Here is a 23,965-nt window from a genome sequence, read left to right as displayed (position 1 = left end):
TTTCACAGAAACAGAGATACTCCAAGATTACTCCCGCATAAGGATCTTCCCATGTTTACTGTTTTAGAATTCCCAAGACACTTGCTGGTCTCTTCTCTGATAGGAGCATCACATGGAACATGTGAGATAGGTCAGTTATCACTTTTGACAGGTGGGGTTTACATGGCAGGAAACTGAGGTTCACAGAATCTAACTGAGTACACAGCAGGACCACAGTGAGTTTTGGAACTCAAGTCCTTTTTGGAGGAAGGTGGATAGAAATCACCGAATAGATAAATAGGGAAGCAGGCTTTCTGATTTCTAGTTTGGGACTCTGTTTTATTATACTGACCCCTGAGAAGCAATGCGCAGAATCTGAGAGGAAGCGTTGGGCTGGTTTCAAAGACTTCAGTTACATTCCCCCCAATTTAGAACTCTCTCATCTCTCCAAAAAGTGAGTTAATGCCTGACTATAAAAATGATGACTGATGACAAAAAAGCATAAAGAAGAAAATAAAAATCATCACTAATTCCACTACACTAAGATAACCGTTGTTAATCTTCTACAGCATAACTATTGTCTTTTTCTATAACTCTCTATATAATTATCTTTGGTAAAAATAAAATCACACTTTGTTTATATACTGTTATATAATGTTCTATTTCAATTAATAATATATCAAAGTTTTTTTATGCCATTAAATGTTCTTCTACCTCATTTTAAATGATTGTATAATATCTTGCAGCCTACCATAATACTTCATGTATATTTGTATGTACACACACGCACGCACAATATTTTTGAAATGGGCCAATGAATAGCAATCACCAGTAAAAGGAGAGAGGGTCTTCAGTCTTTTGATTGCTTATAGCTATTACTTAACAGTCTTTGAAACTTTTAATTCTTAATAATGTGGTTTTCTCTGTTTAAATACATGATATTAAGTTCTAAGGAAAGGGTGAAGGCATGCATGATGATTGTACCAAAGAAGTAACTCTATGTATAAATGCACACGAGTATGACAAAAATCATCAAACACTTCTCAGCCTCCATCTCAGCTACGGCAATGGAGAGGGTCACTCTCAATGCAGCCTGCTTCTAGTCGCCTCCAGGAGTACGAGGGGTAGAGGATAAAAAGGAGTCAACAATGGCCCTGAACTCTTTCTAAAATTTTACTTATTTCATATTTAACCACTAGCTTCAAGTCCCTACAATAATTTTATTCAACTTGTTTACAGTATTAGTAGACTATCTTGTCTTTCCTTCAATATTAATGAAGTTGGAATTCCTGTAGCTTCTGAATAGTGAGAAAAATGGACTGTGGTGGGCCTTTGAGTTGATTTTTAAAGGATTGTTTTATCTCAAGAGAAATTCTCAAGATATTGCTTCTCTCCAAGGAATCCCAGAAGATCCAGTAATAATTGTCATATTCAGCTTTTACCTAACATCAAATTCCAAAATAGGAATATTAAAGGTTCCTGAAAAGCATGAAGCATATTACTTCATATGGTAAGATCTCTAGAACATCATGTTGGGTGAAGAGTTAAGATATACAATAGCATATATAGTATGACTTGACCTATTTAAAGAAAAATGAGAGAGAAAAACAGGCATAGCCACGTGAGAAAAGAGATCATTAAAATTGTAATAATATATATAGGTCTAGACTATGGAATTTTCTAGCTATTTTTACTTTTTTTGCATTTTTTGCATCACTAGAGTTTTCCATGGGAGAATGCACTATATGGATGATCATAAAAATAATAAAGTTGTTTGTGTTTTGGAAAGAGACACACACATACATAACACAAGAGAGGAAGAAACCTCAAGGAACGTTGAGCCCATTTATCTGATTCAGAAGCTTAGAAAAATGAAAAAGAGCAATCGTTTCACGTTGCTCCTTTCTTTCTTTTTATTATCTGAGTTGAGTGGAAGGCCAGTCTTTTGTGTAGTAAACAGGCAATCACCCTTCTGTAGTCTGAGTGGCCCCAGCAAGGCTGTCTGTACCTCAGATCGTGGCCTCCCTTGATCTTGCCTGCATGGTTTGTGTTTCTCAGTCAGGTTACACATCAAAGCATTTGAGTGCAACTATCATCTGGGAAGCGTAGCTCATTGGGCAATTATCTGCCATTTGAAATCGGATACCCAATTAGCTAACCAGACAGGTAACAGACCAGCGAGAAACCGGGACCCAGCTTAGTGGGGTTGAAGCCTAAGACCTGAGTCAGAGAGCAAGGAGCTGGGCAGCTATAAGAGACGTGGATGGAGAGTCACACAATGCCAATGGCTCAGAACTGACTCAGAAAGGAAAGAGAGGTCCACACAAGAAAGCTATTTCACAGTGTGCACTGCAGTTTGAGGAAACCCGAGGGCAAAAGCTGCACATAAGTTGATGGTCATCACTTAAGTACATCTAACGGGGCTTAAGTCTTTGTTAGTCATTAAGTCTTCTACGTCATTCACCTGTGTTTCTTGGCTACCTTCACTGGCCCAAAACTTAGGTTACTTGGTACCTGCTCAGTGAAGTCCGCATCTACAGAGGCTGCCAAGAAAATGTAGACATATTTTCAGAAAGGAAAACTGTATTAAAATTGTAACACTCAATATATACCGGTAACAAAAGGTGACTACAAGTCACGTTTGACTTCTGCAATGACAAGAGGTGCTCAAAGTGGTTCCCATCAGCATCCAGACACTTCTGATTACAGAGATTTGGTCACTGCTTGAGCAATGTGGACCAAAGTGTCCACTTGTACACACTTTTTTGGCACCCCTGGTATATGTCAACATTCTCCATAGCCACTCTGCAGTTCAGTGGCTTGTCCTATTTTTTTTTTTTTTTTTTTTGACTCTGCACGGGGTGCTTGAAAACTCCCAGAGTCGATCAGGCTCGTCTGTGGAGTTTGATCTGCATTAACTCTTCTCTTTCTCACGGGTGGCAATCCTAGATCAGTGCTACTAAACCTCAATTCCTCCTTTACTCCAGCTTTCAGCCCTTCCCTTGCATGCTGTCAGTAAATCTGAACAACGCATGCAGCAGCCTGACCTCCCATCCTGGAAGTGACTGGTAAGCAATTTAGCGCCCATACACGGGGCGACAGAAATCAGATTTTAAGCTACACTGGATTAAACAGCCGAAGGAGAAATCCCAAAGGGGCTTTTCCCAGAGTCCAGGCTAATGTCTTTGAACATGGTTCTCACCCCTCTCCTGGGGTGTTGCACCTCATCTTCCTGCAACCTGGCTGCCGGCATTCGGCAGGAGAACCCCAAATCCCCACGCCAGCATGTTCAGAGTTTTATAAAGCCCCATAGGCAAGCACGCACCCGCCCTTTGTGCTTATACGTTTAAACTGCAATTTCTCTAAATGAAGCACTTTATTTTTTTCTCCTTTTTCCAAAACCCCGGGCACTTCCATCAGCACAGAAACGATGCCTTTGCTGCGAGCACAAGTGAAGGCAATGGTGCCGGCGATCTGGCCCAGGGGGTGGATGTTTGCACTCGCGCATCACGTTACCTTGGAGTCCGTCTTTCTCAGAGATGCGCCTGCGTCCACCAGGAGCTGGCACACCGCCCGGTTCCGTTGGCAGGCAGCCTTATGCAGTGCGGTCTCACCCCTAAATCAAAGATGAAACGGGAAACCACCCATCAAGGGGCTGGGCCCGGGGGTGCAGGTGGAGGCGGCCTGCGGGGGTGAGGGTGGCATCCTACTCCTCCCCTTGCTGCTGATGTTCTCTGCTCCTCGGCCTAGCTCCCTATCTGCAGCAGAGACCATCCGTGCAGGCAGGGCACGTGCCAGGGAGATGGGTAAGGGGCCTCAAAATGCCTTGAGTTAGTCATCAACTAACCATAATATCTGACTCCAGCCTCTTTTTGAAACTGCAGAGTGATTGTGTTTTAAAGGACTAATGTCTGACCGAGGGAAGACTCAATGGCACTATTAACCGACGGATGTGTGTGGATGTGTCTGAACGCGGTGAAGCAATTCTCTCTGTGGATATATCTGGGCAAAGCGTGAGGGACACTAGATGAAGGACAAAGGGAACAGTGATGGAGAACCACTGGCCCTTCAGACTCATCACACCGTGGACCACCGTCCATGTCTCGGAGGCGTAGCTCCTGGGAACTCAACTTGAAAGAACCAGGACAGCACCCTCCATACCAGTGGCTGGTGGAAGGGGACAGGCAGCCACAGAGGATCTGGGAGGTGCAGTGAGATGCTCGGGAGTTCAGGAACCAGAGCTGTGTCCAGTCTGCGGCGTGCTCAGGCCAGCCACTCTGCGTGGGAAGTGGGTAGGGGAAAGGGGCTATTTCCGCCCCTCTAAGAGGCGGTGTAGGGAGGAGTACATTTCCATTGAGTCCAAAATTTAAAAGACACTTAATGCCAAAGTGTTTCCTGAAAAATCACACGCAGACCTTAGGGAAGGCTAAGTGGAGTAAGTGACAAACTTGCCAATAGGACGTACAATATATAAACAAGCTCTATGGAGCAATGGACAGTTTCTTCCAACTCTAGTTACTCATAGCCATACCCCTCCCCTGGACCTCCATTCTATCCATTTCTACGTTTCCTCCCCCATACCTACTTAGCCACTCCCCACCCCACCCCTGCCCTTCATTCTTCATCCCTTCTCGAATTTCTCTGAAGTTTTCTAGTGGTTCTGTATGGGTTTCAGGGTGAGATGTTTAGCCTTTCTTTGTTCCTACATGGGGAGTGGTAGCTATTTTGTTGCCCTAGAAAAAAGAAAGTTGAAAACAAACATTATCAGTTTGGGGATCATCCCAGAGAGGGTGACTTTCTGCACCAGGATTCCTCATCTGAACCTCAGAACATGAACAGGGTCGGGATTCCTACGTTTTCAGTTCTCCGGTGGTTGTATTATATACCTTGCTCCATTCTAGACTCAGCAAAGAAGTTTCATTACATGCAACAATGCCTTAGGGCATGAGGCCTTCATTTTCTCACATCCCCCAGGTGAGAAAGAGTGAAAAGAAGGTCAGTGAGTTTATTTAGACTTCTCAGCAATCCAAGAGGCACGAGTGCAGAAGTACCTTGCCTGTAGGAAGCACTAAATGATGACTAGGGATGACCGTGCGTGCAATCATTTTGACGCTTGCCGTCAATTTTTATTGTGTCATTTTTGACTTAGAAGATTAGCCCTGCACAGTCATAAATACAACTGAAAGTGGACGTTTTACCACTAGCATGAAAATCATCTATTATGTGCCCTATCGATTGCATTCTTCTCTGAGATCTGTTCTAAACAAAATAATCTAGACTATGTAATAAAAGGTAACACTCACGTTTCACTGTCGGCCATATCCAATAACTCGGAAGGTCCTAAATAAGAGGAAAGCAAAAGCCCATCAAAAATAAGTTCAAAAACTCACCATTGACAACAACAAAAAAATCAGTAGTCATATAATTAAAATGCCTTGGAAAGCTGCTTCAGAAAGAGCATTTGGCAATGGGGATAATAAGACCTTCTCCTCCCTCTCTCCAAAAAGGAAGGATTTTTCTACCTCCCCCTTACCAATCTCTCAATCACCACCAGCTATTATGTGCCTAATGGGAGCTACAAATGAGTGATATGGTCTCTCCCTTCAAGAAGTTTCCAATCGAATTGAAGAAATAAAATCAATTGGAATAGAACAAGAGAAATAAGTGGATACCGTGGGGAAGGAGAAAATCAGATGGACTTTAAGGATTGTTTCTCATTCTCCAGTGGTAGGTAATTTAGGATGGGGTCTTATGTAGTGCAATGTCAAAGCTACAAGAGACCGTAGATATCATGCAGTCCAATATCCTTACTTTAGAAATACAGTAAAATTCTATTTTTCATAAAATTTCCCTTCCAAGACCTGGAAGAAATGTTATGCATAAGCATCGAATGCATATTCATTAGGCATTGAACTATGCTGTGAGTTTTCACATTCACAATGTTTTATTTGTTCACTAATTCATTCATTCCTTCTGCAAACATGTTTGGAACGCCCACCTTTCTCCCTTCCGTACCACTGCCTTTCTCCCTAGTCCTCCCTGAGCTCCTTAGCAGCCTGCAGGCAACTCTGGAGACACTTTTCCTCCATGAAACCCACTATGACCCCCGCTCCTAGTCTTGCATTAAATGTCCTGCCTGTGCGCTCCCTCACTTTGTGTAGTAGCCCTATGTCCTATAACTGGGAGGGTAATATGGCTTATCATCCAAACTGAGATTATCCCAGACACGAGGGGATATCTGATCACCTTACTGATCATGACGTTTAAACCACATTAAAATCATCTGCTGATGTCTCTCGTTACAACTAGATTCTGGGAAAGCCCTTGAAATTGTGGCCTTTGACTCATCTACCACCATGCCCTTCCTCAGTTCCTGACATAGAACCCGGTGCCAAGCAGATGATTAAATGTTTGGCTGAACGAATGAATAAATGTGCTTGGAAGTGCCAAACACAGTTCTAGGTACTGAACATTTTGGACCTTAGAAATAGGATCCTGTTGATTTGCTCTCTATATTGTTGGCTATCATTATCATTGAAAATTTACTTATGTGATCATCTATTACATAATCAGAAGAGAAGAAGAGGTTAGAACTTTCTAACCACTCAGGTATTGGTCAAGGAGAAGATGACAGATGTTATGGGAACTTCAAAATCCTCCTGGTCACCCAGAGCTAAATCATCATCTTTGCCATCTCCCTTTCACATCTACTGATCACCAAGGCCAGGTAAACCTTCCCCTGCAATGTCCGCCCTATTTCTCTCTCCTAACAGGTCTCTGCCTGTAAAATAATTAGCAGGAAGAAACTGTTACTAAAAAAAAAAAATAAAAAGGTCTCCTGTCATTTTGATTTCCAGGTTACCAATTCATCATATTTACTGCTTACTCCCAAGTATTTAAACATTGAAGTTCACAATCTTTCACTTGGAACCACCTTTCTTCAATTTGTTCCCAAGGTTCTCCTTTTTCCAAACTGGTAACTGCTCCATCGCCCAAATATTTCTCAGCCTCTCCCAACTCTAAGAGCTCACTCCCTCATCTGTCCCTTTCCAGAACAGCCTTCCCTTTCTAGCCACGTACCTACATCAAACACATTTTTTAAAGCCCAGTCTGTGATGAGCTCCCCTGAAAGGATCACCTTCGACAGAAGGACTTTATCCCTTTTCTGAACTCCCAGAACTATTTGGTTCTACCTTTGTACCATATATTTCCTTTTCGGCTGTATGCCTTGCCCTCTTAAATGAATTATTCTAAATCCCTTGAATGTAAGAATAGTTTTATTATTTTTCACATCCCTCTAGCATCTACCCTATATAAAGAACTCAACAGAGATTTAACTCATTCATTTTGTTCTTTAGTCCTGTGGGTCTAAGGAAACATGAATGACCACCCCCCTCTACGCCCACACACCCCCCCAAAGACATTCAAAGCATTGTAGTGCTGTGGTTAGCAGTGAGGGTTTCCCAGATGAACCTCCTTGGTTTAAAAGTCCAGCTCAACCTGCCACTTACTAGGTCACGGGCAAGTTCATTTAACCTGAGACCCTTGATTGTTATATATGTAAAGTCACACTGATGATATTTATCTAAGAAAATTGTTGCGAAGTTTTGTAAGTTAATGAAAGTTAGGTGCTTAAAACAGTAGCTGGCACACACACACAATGCCTAAAGTTGAGGTATTATGAAGCGTCCTATTCTCTGACACAACACAGCAGGTTATACGAAGTCAAGATATGGGAACATCAGTCAAGGAAGGAGACGCTCGAGTAAAAGGGCCGCTTTCTTCCCACTCACATGTGACGCCACTTGTTGACGCAAATTATCTGTCATAAGAACAAAGTACTCGAGGCCTATTCAATAGCTGACAGGACATTCTCTACAAATACAGAGCAAGAAGGCTTACAGTGCCCAGTGTTCCTTTTACAGACCTCCTGCCACCTCCAGAAAACCTTTCAGGCCACTCATTTTGAAAGGAATTCTGTGAACCCAGACAGCATGGCCTCTCTAGTAGTTCTGTTCCCATCATTCCTGCTATTGGGACAAAGATTTAGGCAACGAGGCCTTGCTCATTTCCTCCTTTACGCAGCACTGTCCTTCCATACCCTCAGAGCTGCACGTGTGGTGGGTCCGTGCAGCGAAAGGGCCCTGAGCAGCGTAATGTGTGCTAAATGGCAATGGTTTGACACTCTGGCAGTGGGGACACTGAAGAGAAAGGACCTTGATCCTCAAATTTCTGACAAGAATCCCCATACACGCAGCCAACCCAGAATGACTCCAGAGCTGGTTATCCAGTGCGTGAGTCAGGCCTGCCTGTAGCTAAGCATCATGCCCCCTGTCTCTCCTTTTCTCCTCTGCAGCTGACAGGTGCGCAAGAAAGAGGAGCTGATATTAAAACAAGGCACTGTTGCTCTTAATTAATAGCTAAAGAAACTCCAGTTCGAGGTTTCAGCAATGGCTCTGGAATGAGGGGCTTCATTAACCCCAACTTTCCTCATCGTTCCTTCAACACACATCATCACAAAAGAGCAGACATTTTGAACAGGCAAATCGCCCATGAAGAGGAAAGGGTGGCAGCTGGCTGATTACTGGTAGGAGTGGGGAGCTCTTTTGAATAGTGCAGGTACATTTTCTAATAATTTTTAGAACTTAAAATAACTGCTCGCATAGTGCTAGCAAGAAGGGGTTGCAGAGGAGGAAATAAGGAGGAGGCTGAGTGCCAGGTGCAGCCTAAGATGAGACTGTAGTTTCCTTCCCTAGTTGTATCTTCAGCGACCCAATGGGAACTGTTGTTAATCGTACATCACGCTGTTGTGCTGTTTCACAGAATCCTGTATGCATTAGTCGCATTGGTACAAGATTCGAAGCACGGGGGGTGGCCAGAGAAACAAAAATAGTCAACGAAGACCACAAAAATTCTCTTGAAAGGAAAAAGTATATAAAAAGAACATTTGTGGTTTTGGGAAGGTTAATTTGGGTGAATTAAGGGAGAGAACAGGAAAAAAGAGAGAGAAAATAAAGATAATGGAATTCTTTCAATATACCTCAATGGGCAGCTTGTGGGCTTGGTGTTTATTTTATATTTTACGTAAACATATGTTCTGATTGTAGATACCATGCCATCTCCCCTAAGGAACTTGGAGGAATACCATTCAATTATCAGTAGAACTCACAATTGTTCGCTGAATAGAAAAGGAAGCCTGGACTCTCTGTCCCTCCCAGGGTTTAATACAATGTCCACACGCCAACCTGTAGCTGACCTGCACCAGAAAATAACCCTTAAATACTTATCGAAGGGGTCTGGGTACAAATTTCCTCATAAAATCTTCAGGGGAAGACAGTCACTGCCTTTCCACAGCCCTATACCAGCTGTCGCTAGAACCCTGCGTGTGCTACACATATTGGACCGTCTGCACTCTGGTTGTTTGTGCATGTTTATCATTTCCCTTTGCTGGGTTTTAGGAATACAGAGGGCAGATACTATATCTTATGTATGAGTTTGGCAAGTAAACCAACTTCACTATGCTTCAGTTTTTACCACCTGTCAAATAGAGATAAGAGAACTTATTGTGTAGGCTTGTTGTAAGAATTAAATGTGTTCATATATATAAAGCACTTTGAATAATCAAGATTAGCAGTGATTATTACAATAACATTTTTTTTTTCTCAAAAGTGTTTGGGACAGAATTAATGTTTTAAGTGAATGAATGAATTGAAGGCATTTAAAATCAATGTGGACCCAGCCAACGTCTTATTTTTTTCTCAGAGAAATTTCTATAAATGCGACATGGATTCAAAAGACTGTGCTATATGGGGAAATGGTCTGGAAAAAAAAAGAGAATGGAAAATACATTAAGGGGATGTACACATCAGTATTCGGGTGAAGCCCAGAGGCTACAAAAGGAAGGAAAACTTCGCAAATCTCCCAACAGAAGAAAGAGCACAGTGTGTTCAGGAGTCAAGCCTTTCCAATTGCAGGTCTGCTGGCCAGCATTCTTTCCATAGGCTCTTCCATCAGATACCCCAGTTCTTCTGGGGCACCTTTATCAATATTGTCCTTTTTTCTATCTGATATGCCACATGCGTCCTTTCATTTGCTTCCCACACCAACGCATCCAAATCCCCTTTGCTATTCCTTCCACCTCCCCATGGCCTCTCTCGCTCCAGATCTCATTTCCCATTAGTCTCCCTGACGCTGCCAGCAGACCATTCCAAATCATCCTGTGGCCCAGGACAAAAGCTGCACAGATGTGGGGAGCGCTGGCACTGGGAACTCCTACAGCACCGTCATCCTGTCCCAGCGGGATGGTGGTCATTTCTCTGGGGACCAGAGGCAGAAAAAGGGGGGTAAGAAAAAAAAGAAAGAAAAGAAAGACTGAAGGCAGAAAAAAAAAGGAAAGACAAAATAAGCCATTGAAATCAAAAAAGAAATGCATGAGTGAGATTTCTATCAGGAAACACGGTAGGGGGCAAAGGGGTGGGAGTGGGGAGAATAAAAACAAAAGAGCAAAAATGTGCAGGGTGGTAAAAGACAACACAAAAGTCTCTTGGAGGGAAAAATGAGGGAGGAGGGAGTGGGTAAAAAAGATGGTTGAAAGGAGCTGAAAAGCAAGAACCTACGGGGAATCTCAGCTGGATTCCCTGGGCATCCTTCTCTCTCCACCCTGTCCCTGCGGAATTGTTAGCTCTCTTCCTCCTCCATTCTCTTTTCAACCCTCCCAATGCCCAAATTCCAGTTTTCTCATAAAGGAAAGCAGCATGTTGTGAATTTGAGACAAGATGTCCCGGAGAAGATGCAGGAGGAAAACAATTGAAGCTTCCTGTGGCTTTCCAGAACATACCAGACAGCTCCTGTCCCCCAAGCCCCCAGCTCGGTTTAAAAAGAGCCTTTAGAAGAGAAATACATTGCCGAATGTCATGTCTGGGAGCATAGTCTCTCAGGACTCCTGTTCAAGGAGTATCCTCCTGACTGGGGACCCCCACTGCTCACCAAACATGTCCAGTGAAGAGGTCACAGCATTGGGGAGAGAGGGGCTCGCTGGAGAGTAAGGACACAGAAAGCAAACAAGTCACATACAATTTCCCATCAAGCACCTTGAAAAGGGCCCCTGATTTCTCAGAATCCTTGTCATTGAAGCCATCTTTACAGTCAGGCGTTTAGTATTTGTATCATATGAAGCCACCGGGGAAGACTTAAACCAATTTTTTAAAAAAATAATAAAACTATAACTTCCAGAAATGTGCCGCATTTGAGATTAGGAGATATGTCCCTCTTGATCTTTGGCATGGTGTACAAAATGTTTTCACTTACGTGAATTCAAACTGATCAGACCTATCTACCGCAAATCGGATGCTAATGTATAAGTACAATGCCATTGTCTGGGATGCATCCCCAAACCGAGGCCTCCTGGAGGCCTCTGGGAAAAGGCTATTTTCCTTGTCAGACCAGGGGAATCCCAGCGTCTTCATCGATCATTATTAAATTAGGAGAGACTCTTTCTCTGAGTGGAGATGACATTAAGATGATTGAAGAGTAAGAAAGGGTCATGTTTTCCATGTATTTGTCCTCGACTTCGAGAGCACTATAATTTAAAGGGGTTTCTATTGATTTAAAATAAATATTAAAAAGAGCGATGAATGGTTCTGCAAAGATAGTTTCAATCCCAAAGTGCACAGGTTAATATAAATTGTATCAGCAACTAAAGATATGAAAACAAACAATAAAAACGGTTGAGCTGAAGTGCTTAGCTCTTAAGGAACCTAGAGAATTAGGTTGATTATGTCAAAAGATTTGATATACATATTCCTGAATAAATAGAAACGATGAGATCAACATTAAGCATGAAATTGGCAATGCCTACCAGGTTGATAAATGCTAATTTCAATAAAAATCAACTGCAATTCAGTTTCCATTACCTGACCATAGCACTAAAAGTTTACAGATTGCCACCTATCAAACAGGCAGTGAGCCCTGGACTGTAGCGCATAACAAGATTGTATTTTCAGACAGAAGAGCTGGATTGTGCTTCTCTGTCTCCACAGTCTTTTTCTCAGGTATCTACTGGCCAATCAGAGATCCTGATGAGACAGGGAGGGTAGAGGGTGCCCTCTGTGACTAAGGGAAATGCTCCTTTACCTGTGAGTGAACTTAGGGTGAGTAAAGGAATCTGAGATATTCTTTTTCTCATGAGCATAAGTATTAAACCAACTGATTTACAAAATCTAACAAGAACAACAACAAAAAAACCCTGCAAAAATAAGTACCTCCCCTCCAAGACATTAATCAACTCCTTGGTGTCCTTCCGTTTGGACAGAGAAAACTATCGTGTGATTGATGCACTCTTTGCAAAAGACACTGGGGGGTGAAGAGAAACCACGTTAGTACTGGAATTTCTGGCTTTGGTCAAAGCACTAAGACACTAACGTGTCCGCTGTATTTCATTCCACATAAATTACGTATATAACAATCTACACTGGGGGTTAGAAACTCCAGGCCCTGTGAGCTTGGGCTGCAGGGGCTTTTAGAGGCCCTATTACTTTAGGCTACGGAAAAAGAAGTAGTGGAGGGGAGTGAAAATCTACAGTGTTCGAGTGATACCATCTCAGGCTGCATCACTGATGTTTCCGGAGAGGCTCAACCGAGGAGAGAGTTTTTGGATTTTATTTTTAGTGTTTGTCCCACATTTTGCATGGGACATAACTTATGCTTAAGAAAAAAAAGTGGGGCTGGGAGGGGGACTGTCCGTATTTATGAACTTGCAAAGTTAAACAATGATTGTTGCTAAGCAACCATAGGACTCAGAACCAAGGGAAATATAAGAGCGGAGCTCCAGAGGTGTTTAGGTGAGTCAGTATTCAAGATATTGAGAGGGTACGGTCATCATTTTCAGTTGAAGAAAATGGAGAGTAAGGGAGGGTGGTAAATGAAATACAGCCATCAATTATTCGCAGCTCTTTCCATCAAGCGGTGGGGTCTATTTCCCCATCCCTTGAGTCAGGCCGGCTCTGTGCCTTGTTTTAGCTAACAGAATGCTGCAGAGAGGAGGCAGAACTTTTCAACCTGGCCTCAGGACATCTGGAAGCTTCCACTCTCGCCCTACTGGACTCTAGGACCATCATGCTGTGGAGAAGCCTGGGATAAAAGACGAGATGCAGAGAAAGGCTCAGGTATTCCAGCCATTCCAGCCACCCCAGCGGAGAGCCCCACACCTGGAAGCATCCATCTTTAACACAGACTCAGTCAAAACTGCAGCTCACTGCAGCCTTGTGAGTGAGGCTGAGTGAGACACCAATAGGTGACTGATACAGAGAGGATCCGGGAAGGAGGGGAAAATGCTAGTTCTTCTGGAGAGGTTAAAAGAGGGACAGGAGAGAGGGTTCCTAAACTGTTACCACTCACGTAGATATCAGTGGCTCAGCCAAATCCGGAGATGGCATGTGGCTATTAAACAGCCTAAGGTCTGCAGACAAGCACTCAGTCTCATTGGCTAAAGGCAAACTAGGAAGAAAGCATTGAGAAGGATCAAGAGGATGGCAATCAGCAGGTAAACAGCGTATGTCTAAAGCTCAGCCGAACTTTGTGTGGTAGAAATCCTGAGATGGTTTCCAACATGGGAAAAGTAACCATAGAAGCTTTGAGACTTTATGCATGTTTTTGGGGGCTGGGGTTTAACATCCGGTGCTGCCTCTCACACTGTGTGTGTGTGTGCCTGTGTGTTGTGTGTTGTGTGTGTGTGTGTGTGTGTGTGTGTGTGTGTAGCAGGCAAACAGAAATTACGCCACCATTGCTTTCGCAAATCTTGCCCAAAGAGGAACGTTTTTAACTGTGGGGATAAAAAGGTCAGGGCAGCAGGAGAGGGAATGTTACCTGTCCCAGACACAGCACCAAGAATACAGCTTACCTGCCTAGGGTTTCCAGGGCAGAGAGGCTTGCAATTACCCAACCCAGACTACAAGGGGGAAAGAAATCCTCTCATGACCACCATCCTATTTTAACCCCTTTTCTTTTCCTAAGCCATTCTTTCTACCCAAATTCAGGCCAAGGATACAAGCAAACTCTTCATGGTGGACAGGTACTGAAGACAAAGCAGGAGAGTCTAATGTGACTGAGAGTCTAATACCTAACACACTAGGTCCTTGTAAAATTTCAATAATAAGATGTGTCTAGTATAAGCATCTGGCTTATAACATGTGCTAAAAAATGGTAGCTGTGTTACCTATTTGTGCCTTTACCATAGGACTTAAAACATCTATATACAACTGTTTTAAATTTAATTATGCATATGATTATTTTTTTTCTTTAGCTTGCAATTGCTTGAAAACAGTGACTGTATTTTATTTTGTACGTGTGCTGGTCTCCCACAAATATTTGTTTATTGAATGAATGAATGAATAAATGAATGAATGAATGAAATAAGACATCTGCTGAATAACAAGAGGAGCAAAAAGGAATGTGAATATCTACTAATGTATTTATCATTTGCAGCCTGAATTTGGATGCAAAGAGGGTGGGCCACAGGCTCACAGAAAATCTTCCAGGATCTCTGTCAGAGCTGGTGACTATTCCTCTCCTTCTCCCTCAAAAACAGCCAACTCAGGCAGATCTCACCCCTCCTCACCTTGATTCCTGTCTTTTTTCATCCTAGAAACACTATAAGTAAACATGGGAAGCTGAAAGTAATGGTCAAGACTTGGTATTCGGATGCTAAAGTGAACTTGACTTCTAGCAAATGTCCTAACACCAAATTAGAAATCCAGGTAGGAGGCTGCCTAGGAGGTGAGCATGGCCGTCGCAGAGGACAGAAGACTACCAGACATTTCCCAGGAAAATCAAGTGTGACTTGAGTTGAAAAGATGAATGAGAGTCAAACAAAAATAAATAAATAACCAGAAAGATGGAAAAAAATACACTTATCAATCCTCCGAATGATCAGTTATGAATATGGATTAGGTACCTGGTCCCAACCAGTTAACTTCCCAAAACACATTGGCTCTTCCCCAAACAATGAGGCATATCATGCCCGTCTTTTACTTCGTAATTACCCAGCATCCAAACACCCTGCAGAGACCTTGATATGAAAATTATTTCTATGAATCGATTGGTTAAGATTACCCATAGGGGTCAGTGGTTTGCCATCTCGGTTATTTCAAATAAGCCGGGAGAGTCAGCCAAAAGTTGGAAAGCCATTCCCACCATGCTGAATGAAAGTCAACTTAGAAAATTTGGTCTATTTCATGGATAAGTGATCCTGAGGTCACTGTGTCTACTCACCGTGGTCGAGGATATATTTCACAATCTCTCCGTTGCCGGTTTTAGCTGCGTGGTGAAGGAGTGAACAGTGGTCTGGTCCCTGAATTAGCAGACTGCCTCCATTTTTATAGCTTTCTATTAGCTGAAAAAGAGACATAGGAAAAGGAGCTCAGGCAGAGTCTGGCACAAGGGGAAACAGCTAACCAGTGATAAAATAAGAGTAACGTAGCAAACCGCCCATGTTTCCGGTCTCAGAGAAAAGTCAGCGAGATGAAGTAACCTCCCTCAATTGTGTTATCACTCAAATACATGGCCAGTGACTCACTAACTCCGGAGAGGGTCTATGGGTGTTGAACAGCCTAAGGATACTGAATTACTTCTTTCTTTTTCTGTTTTATTTATTTATTTAATATTTATTTATTTATTTATTTATTTATTTATTTATTTATTTATTTATGTCTTTTCTTTTCTGGGCACTGGTCCCTGTCCCAAGGGAGCGGAGGGTAAAGAGAATCAAAACTTTCTTTTGTTGGCTCAGCTTTTTCTTGAGTTAAAGAATAATTAAGGCGATCAGTAGGACTGACTTGGTGTCTGGTAGCTCCGCTCCTCTCCCGTCCTCTAGTTTTTTCTTCAATCCCTAATGAACCTAGCTACCAAATACAGGAGTTGCTTCCCAGTTTCCTCGTCAGAGCACAGCACACAGCACACACAAGCAGGCGCATGTATGCCTCCCTTCTCCATCCAGATCTGCAGCCCAGCCAGCATGCCTTCTGTTAGTCATCCCACACCCACCCAACAAGGCTAGAGATGATCCATGGGAGAACCAAAAGGATTCAGAGAATGTAGTGGTACAAACCTCAAACACCTATGAGAAGAGACTAGAAGAGAAACAAAAGATTTTGCAGCCTGAGAATAAGGTGACTAAATGAGGATACGGTCTAAGTGAAATATTAAACATTATAGAAAGTAGAAATGGATCCCTGTTCTCCAAACTGGAGTATGTTCCAAACAAGAAGAGCCTTCTGGAGCTTCCAAAAGGTAGCTTTAGGACAAATAAGAAGCAGTTAACCCAGCAGGTAAGAAGCAAAAGGGATGTGTCTGCCACCAAGAAGTTAGATGGCACTACATTATCAACAAATCATGCATCTCAAAAGGTCAAAGACAGTCAACCATAGTTCATGCTTTCGCTCAGATGCTGCCATAGAAGTGCCATGTGTCAGATGCCAGGAAACAAAAATGAAGATGACTCAGTCAGTGGCTTCCAAGACTTCCCAGTCCATGGAGGAGACAGATGTGTAATCACACAGGTAGGGAGAGGACCGTGAAGGGGCTAGCGCAGGGTACCCGGAAAGTGTATTCCAGAAGAGAATGGAAAAAGAGTCATGGAAGACTTTCTAGAACACATCAAAAAGGAGTAGTTGAATAGAAATTAGGAACACAGGGGGACTTTCACCCCTAAACTGGGCGAAAGGACAGAAAGAAGTAACTGTGAGTTTTCCCCCAAAATCTAAGAGAACCCTGTTCTGTTTAACTGCATTATCGCACAGGGACACTCTCATTTTTGGAGGCAGATCCCCGCAGGATTCGGGCTCAAGGAACAGCACAGACCCAATCCATCAGCTGCCTTGAATTTGACTTTCCTTGGTGATTTTCGACACTGTGAACATGTAGTCCATCTATGGGCATCCAACTGGTATGCAGCCCTGCTGTACAGGAGCTACTCATGCCAGCCTTCGCACTGGGGGTTCGTGCAGTCTCCTGCGCTCTGCTTACTGGAGTTTCTCTCCCTCTCTCTCCCTCTCCCTCTCCCTTCTCTCTCTCACACACACAACCAGTTTAATATTCATTTTGCTTTCTACATGAAATATAAAAATGAAAAAAGATGGAGAAGAAGAAAAGGGGAAGAAAAATACTTGGAAAGGAAAAGATAGAAACAAGTAAGAAAGGAAAAGAGTGAAAAAGAACAACAACAACCCCTAGGCCCCTATGTTTCATCTCTTAGTAAATAAGGGGTCATTATGTCATTTCCTGGCCACTTAAGAAATAATTGTAACAGAGCATGTAAGAAGACAACTGGCTGAATATAGTGATTTCCTATATCGCAAATAATTCTCCATTAAGTACAAACAAACAAAACAACAACAAAACAAAACTGTGGTAATATACCCAAGGATCTTGAAACTGTGTTGCCTAGACTAAAAGCATGTACAACATAAAATGAAAAGGTTTCAGATGTGGTGTACCAAATGTTCTGGCTTAGAAGCTCTGCAGGGACAGGGATCAGGTCTTGCTCGTGCCTTTATGTCACAGAACCTCACAGAAGGCTTTGCCGGGAGTAAAGGATAGTATGGCTTTAACTCACTGCTGGGAAACGGCACTGAAGTCACAGGGGTGCTGCTCAGAGAACCCTCTTCTCTGGCGAGTACCAACTCCTGGTAATACTATGATCTGGACCGTGGCATGGGCACCATTTCCAGGATTCTGTGTCTAAAGACGACAGCGTATGAAGATGCTGGCAACTTTCTCACCATCGGTTTTCTGTTAAAAATGAAGCACAGAAGCCTCTCGGCTGCTTCAACAGAGGTGCTTCAAGAGGAGTTGTATAAAGGTCAGTGCTTCTCAGCTTTTTTTTTTTAAGGTTTTTGGTTTCCTGATCTGCAATGGCGCACGGTCTACAGACTGATGGGGGAGGCATAGCTTCTGCCCCCGAGCAGTTGCTGATATTATAGAGATCTGTGGCCGTGTGGTTATACAGGCATACCCAGGCAATCATAAGTCCCGATGCCTGAAAAGGACGTGCGAGCAAATACAGCTTTCAGAACAGTCACCGACTGTACTATACATTTGCATCTCCTCTATGTTTAGCTGCATATATGTATCTCCACTATGTTAAGCTATTAAAAACCAAACAAAACACAGACTAACCTTGTAGTAATAAAATTGCTAACATTTTAGAGTCCCTTCTATGTAATAGGAACAGTTTTAAGAGCTTTTCATGCATGAGCACATTCAATCCTCACACCAAAGCAAAGAGACGGGCAATAGTACTATTCCAGTTTACAGATGAAGAAACTGAGGCACAGAGAGAATTAAATAATTATACCATGTTACACATATAGTGAGTGGCAGAGCCACGATCTGGCCCTAGGCAGCCTGACTTCAGGATTTGCATTCCCTCTAGAAGTACCAGTGACGACTCCCTTCCTTCTGAACTAAAATTCACCAGAAAACATAAGCACAAATTAAAAGGTTCAAGGTAGATCAGACAGAGTGTCTTCTTTTGATTGACTGTGATCCCCAAAATACAAAACTGGAATAATGTGGGAAGACAGAGGCTCTGGCCTGGAGAACGTATCTCTGGGTATTGTCCAGGTAATTCTCACAGATGCATTCATTGTAAGACCTGTCTGCAAAGAAATCTCTCAACTTCCAATATCAGCTTCTAGGAGCAGGAATTCCAGGCACTGTGGGCATTGTGTCCTGGGAGCCTGCAGCTGTTCTAATGAGTCAAGAAAAATTGCTTGGTGCTCTTGCAGAGACCCTTTGTGGTTCAGAAACGTGGCAATGCTGTGAGGACTCCGCCCACTCTCTCTGTTCAGTTCTCAAGAGCATCCCTCCTCTTCCTACTCAGTCAGCACAGGCAGAGGCTTGATAATGATATATGGGATCATGAAAATTTGGTGGGAAATGATGTGGACCTAAAATTCTTAAAGAATCACCGAAAGTTTTGGTAGGAAGATATCTTACCTTCATAAGATCACCAGCTATTACTGCCTGCAAAATTGCTGTGAAAGACAAAAGAGAGATGTCCCATTAGTAGAAGACCCTCTCATTAAAATTATCACAAAGGGCTGGCTCCATATTTTGCAGAAATATCCTGCATTTGGGGCGGGGGCAGGGAAGGAGAAGCATGCCAACGGTTGAATCTTAGAACAGACTAAGGCTTTCTCTCCAGCCCTTTCCTACCCAGGTACCCCATCCCCTGGATCATTCTAGAGCCTACCTGAGCTCCCTCAAGACCAGGGACAGCAAAGAGAAGGTGAAATTTGGAGTAGCACAGATTGGGTTCCAATCCTAACTCTGACACTTACAAGCTGTGGAACACTGGGCAAATCATTTAGCCCCTCTGAGCCTCAGTTTCCACATCTGTAAAACAGCAAGCCTAAATCTTACAGGATTGCTGAAAGGAATTACTAAGTCATATAAATGCTCCTAACCCATCCACCGATGCAGAGTAGGTACATATCGTGATTGGTTTTGCTCCCTTCTTTTCCGTTCCTTCCACTTTGTCCTCTTGTGGTTCAACAAATAACCAGCCATTTTGTGTGTGTGTGTGTGTGTGTTGCAATAATAAATAAATACCTTCTGCTACAGAAATGAAGAGGACCAGAGACAGTGAAGAAGAAACAAGGGTATTTTAATTATGTTCTGAATTAAATGTGTTTAGCATCTAATTCACTGGTGACTCTTCTGGAAAGAACTCTAAGAATCTTAGGTAACCTAAACTGATTGTAAGAATATGTAGCCTTGGGGGAAGAAACAGAAGTGTGTGTGCACATCACGAGGGTGTAGAAGAAGGAATGAGAACATACGACTGAACAAAGGGGGAAAGAAAATTTAAGTGGCTAATGACAACGATGGCTCCGAAAGGGATCATATGCATTCGGCTGGAAATCGTTCCTTTCAAAAAATCAACACCTAGATTCTAAAACTACACAACAAATAGATTTAGTTCAGGCTTTCATGTCACAGAAGTTTAGAAGAAAATAATTTATTTTTCAAAGTGTCACTGTATTGTTATCGTTTGAGTAGTCTCTCACGTAGTTAGCCAAAAATACCGTATCGTGCATGAAAATACTTGGAGTCCTTGTCTCCCTGAGCAGAGCCCCCCAAGCTTTTCTGTGGAGCACCTAGGAGGCATGGGGCACCAGTGCAAAGGATCATGGGTATGTGGAACTCGTTCCCTGGCCCAGGACCCAGTGCTTTTCCTCCAGCTCAGCTTTTATCTGCCCCCTTCAGGCAATTTCCCTAACCTTCTTTCTTTCCTAATATGGATTTCTACTTTAGTGAAGAGAACATCCTGTGGCCTAAAAGTCCGAATTGATTTGTTCTCCCAGACCTGCCGTTGCTGGTATTTTCTCCTGCCTCTCCCTCCCTGACCAAAGCAGAAGCCTTGAAAACCTGTGGACATGAGGGCTGCTTGAGCATGGGGGGCAGAAGGATGAAGAAAGAATAGGGTATAAGGGAGAACAGGGAAGTGAGGGAAGAATGTTTCCTTTCCATAACAAGCTGTAAGCAATACTCTTCACCTCCCTTTGGAGATGCTTTGTACATTTGGCACAATGCTTTGTACATTGTCAATGCCCAACAGTTAGTTGTTGAACTGCTTGAAAAGAAAGCTAAGAGAGGAAAAGAATCAGAAGAAGAGAGAAATAAAAATAACAGAAAGGGAATTAATAAAATGTGATGTGTCAAAAGAACCTAAGAAAACACGTGTCTCGCTCTTCATATTATAGGTGGAGACACTGGGGTTCAGAGTAAAGTGACTCTCTTGGGGCACAGAGCCAGTAGTGGCCCGACTGTCACCATGATGCAGGTCCCTGTGTCCATTCCAGGTCTCTGTCAGTGCTCTCTTTCACCTCGCTGTGCAGAGCTCTACGAGGCCCCGTGAGGCCGATAGAAAACAGAAGAAAATAGTCTCTGTAGTTTATCGAGCTTATGGTGTTGTGAAAAGGCACTGAATTGGAGTGTGATTCTAATCTCTGGAATTTACCAGACACATCAAGTGAAGAAGTCACAGATTATTTTCAAACCAATTTCTTATTTGTAAAATAAAGTTAACCAGTGTCCTGCTCATCTCTCTGCAGTAAGAATAAAACAAGAAGTTTTATAAATAGGTATATTACCAGAAAGGCTGGTTTTCCGTCCTTTTGGGACTGTACATGAAAAAGACACACGGACACTTCAGAGGGAGCAAGCAATAGGGAAACTGGTGTGTGAAGTCAAGCAGACACCTCTCTGTCAATACAGACCCCATCAGATGGAGGTCCAGACGAAACAGCCAACGAGATGGGGCTTAACTCCAAGCTGTAAACCTTACACCACAGGGCAGAGAGGGAGAGGCAGGAGAAAATATTAGCAACTGCAGGTCTGGGAGAAGAAATCAGTTTGGACTTTTATGCTATAGGATGTTCTCTTCACTAAAGTAGAAATCCGTATTCAGAAAGAAATACGGTTAGGGAAATTGCCCAAGGAGGGCAGTTAACACTGAGTTTGAAATTCACACACAGAGGTTCAACATAGCATAGAGCCTATGTTTTCAAAATCATATTACAATTTTTCCTAGAAAATAAAGGAAAAGAGAGAGAGAGAATGTAAGAATAAAGGAGAGAGAAACATGAATTCATTCATTTCAAGCACTTGAGTAATAAAATTTGGTGCATGTAAGTAATAAATTAAGACCAGGGAGGAGGGGAAGAAGGAAGGAAGGGAGGAAGGAAGGAAGGAAGGAAGGAAAGAAGGAGGGAAGGAGGGAAACGGGGGGAAATTTTATCCCCTAAATTGTGGAGTTCAAAAAAGGTTTCTTGGAGAAGGAAAAGCTTAAGCCAACTCTTCCATGATAGGTGGGATTAATTAGCAAAGAAGGCCTAGAAATCCTTGCAAGATGAAGGTAGGATATGAACAAAAACACGAACGTTCAAAGTCATGGAGTCTGAGGGAAGCTGCAAAGAGCTGTCTATTATCGCATCTGGGGTAGAGGAGAGTGCTCTCAGGTGAGGTGCTGCAAAGTTGCAGGGACCACTCCAGTGAGCACCTCGAGCACCTCTTATGTACAGGGAAGGCACCTGGATTTTTATCCTGCAGGTGATGACGAGCTATTGAAAAGTTAAAAGTAAACTAGGGGAGCGTATCACGTCCTTAAGCATTCTGCTCCTCCCCTCCTAGAAACGGAGTTAGGAGCTGCTCCCAGATCATTTCCTCCAGATCGCCCCCATTATAGCCTCTTTTAATTTCTACTCCAGACTCATTCACAAGCATTGTGATTTATGTTCGTTCATTTCCAACAGCCTGCCAGTCTTAAGTCCCATGAACAAGTTGATGATCATAAAACAGAATCATAACCACAAATAATTTCCAATTGTACTGGAGATGGAAAGCATGAATATTTATTTTTAAGTCAAGCAATACACCCAAGGGTAGCTATTATGCAAACATTATTAGGCTCGAAGCCCACTTCTTTCTCCTGATTAATGTCCCTCCCTCCAAACAATGTTGTTTAAGATTTCCTCTGCATCAAGAGAGCTTGAATCCATTAGTCTTCAACTCCAGATAATAACTTTCTGAAAGATCAAACTTAAAAATAAATAATGAGTTGTTATGATTCCAGTATTATCCCTTATTATTTCTTCAGCTCTGAGCGTGCCTTCTGAGCGTAAAACTCCTTCATACTGAAGAAACAATGCTCTCCATTTCAAAGAAACACAGCAAGTCAAATTGTTAAAGGGGCGTAAAGGTTACGGAGTAGATGAATAATAAGTTTCTTGGACAATTAAATCACAAAAACTTATGTAGTGAGACAGGAAAGTAAGGGGATAGAGAACTGAGAAGTTTGTCATCTTTAGACGTGGGTAGTTGAATCATTAGTTCCCATGAAAATGATTTGTTTTTCCTTCAGTGCTATCGATGCCTTCCAAAAAATTGCTGTTCAGTTAATATCCTAAGACAGAAAGCTGGAACTGAGAAGTCAGCACTGCCAGGAAGGAATCACCGGCTTCCTTCTCAGTCTCTCCTCCTGAGGCCTGGATTCCAAACAGTCCTCAGACATCTGTGCAGGGAAAGAAAAAATGGCTGCTTTCACCTGGATTCGGGATAGGGAGGGAACAGTCCAGGGAACACTGGCTGGTTCGCCTGCTCCCGCCATGCCAGGCGATGTGCAAGGATCTGGGGACAGAACTGTCCAAAGTAAACACCGTCTTCTCAGGGCACTGACATTTTGGCAAGAAGTCCAAAGTAGGAGGGGATATATTGTAAAAGAATCTAGGGTCAGACTGCCTAAGTTTAAGTCCCACGAGGACCATTAACTAGCTGTAACCTTGGGCAAGAAGCTTCGGTTCTCTTATTAGGAAAATGAAGCTAAAATCAGGTGTTTTGAGACTCTGCCTTGCAAAATAAACTCAAGGAACAGAGAATCTGACTATTACAGTCGCCTGTGTAGAACACTGTGAAATACTGATGTTTTGAATACCGTTATACACAGAAAGAACCATTTTGCATTTATGAAATGAGAAAGTTAGACTAAGGCCAATTACAGTTCTAGAATTTGGCATATGACTACTTCCATAAGAAGAGTTTACGTTTATGATTCGTGCTTTGCAGATGAAAATATTTAAGAACGAACAGTATATAGAACTTGGCAAAGCCACATATATGTTTATAATTCTTAATACCTCAATTGGAATAACATTATTATGTATAAAATAGAGTCGCAAGTCTGAGCACTTATATCTATTAAAAAAGTGTAATCATTCATATCCAGTCATCTTTTCATTCTTAATTTAATATTATATTAATTGTCTTCTCCTAATGATAGGAGTCATCTAAATCTTTTTTATTTTTTTTAATTTGGAAAACAAATTAAAAATAATAAACAAAAACTGTTGAGCAAAGAGAGACTTGAGGAGACTGAAAGGGGGGAAATCAGTTGATTCACTGAGAATCATAAACATATATTTGACTCTGT

General features: G+C 42.5%; 1 protein-coding gene across 2 annotated transcripts in view; it reads right to left on the bottom strand.

Annotated features, from left to right (window-relative positions):
- DGKI (diacylglycerol kinase iota) overlaps positions 1 to 23,965 on the bottom strand; it is a 382,485-nt gene that overhangs the window by 10,235 nt on the left and 348,285 nt on the right. Inside the window, exons 29-32 of one of the 2 annotated variants that reach the window (XM_033099050.1) lie at positions 18,973 to 19,010; positions 15,247 to 15,367; positions 5,283 to 5,319; positions 3,496 to 3,595 (exon numbers count right to left, since the gene is read on the bottom strand). In XM_033099050.1, the coding sequence (XP_032954941.1) occupies positions 3,496 to 3,595; positions 5,283 to 5,319; positions 15,247 to 15,367; positions 18,973 to 19,010 (296 nt within the window). Of the gene's footprint in view, positions 1 to 3,495; positions 3,596 to 5,229; positions 5,320 to 15,246; positions 15,368 to 18,972; positions 19,011 to 23,965 lie in introns of those variants that run through there. The other variant, XM_033099049.1, reaches the window with a different exon arrangement.

Source organism: Rhinolophus ferrumequinum, chromosome 26, assembly GCF_004115265.2.
Source record: "Rhinolophus ferrumequinum isolate MPI-CBG mRhiFer1 chromosome 26, mRhiFer1_v1.p, whole genome shotgun sequence".
NCBI classification, from domain to species: domain Eukaryota; kingdom Metazoa; phylum Chordata; class Mammalia; order Chiroptera; family Rhinolophidae; genus Rhinolophus; species Rhinolophus ferrumequinum.
This window is presented reverse-complemented; position numbering and strand designations above follow the sequence as displayed.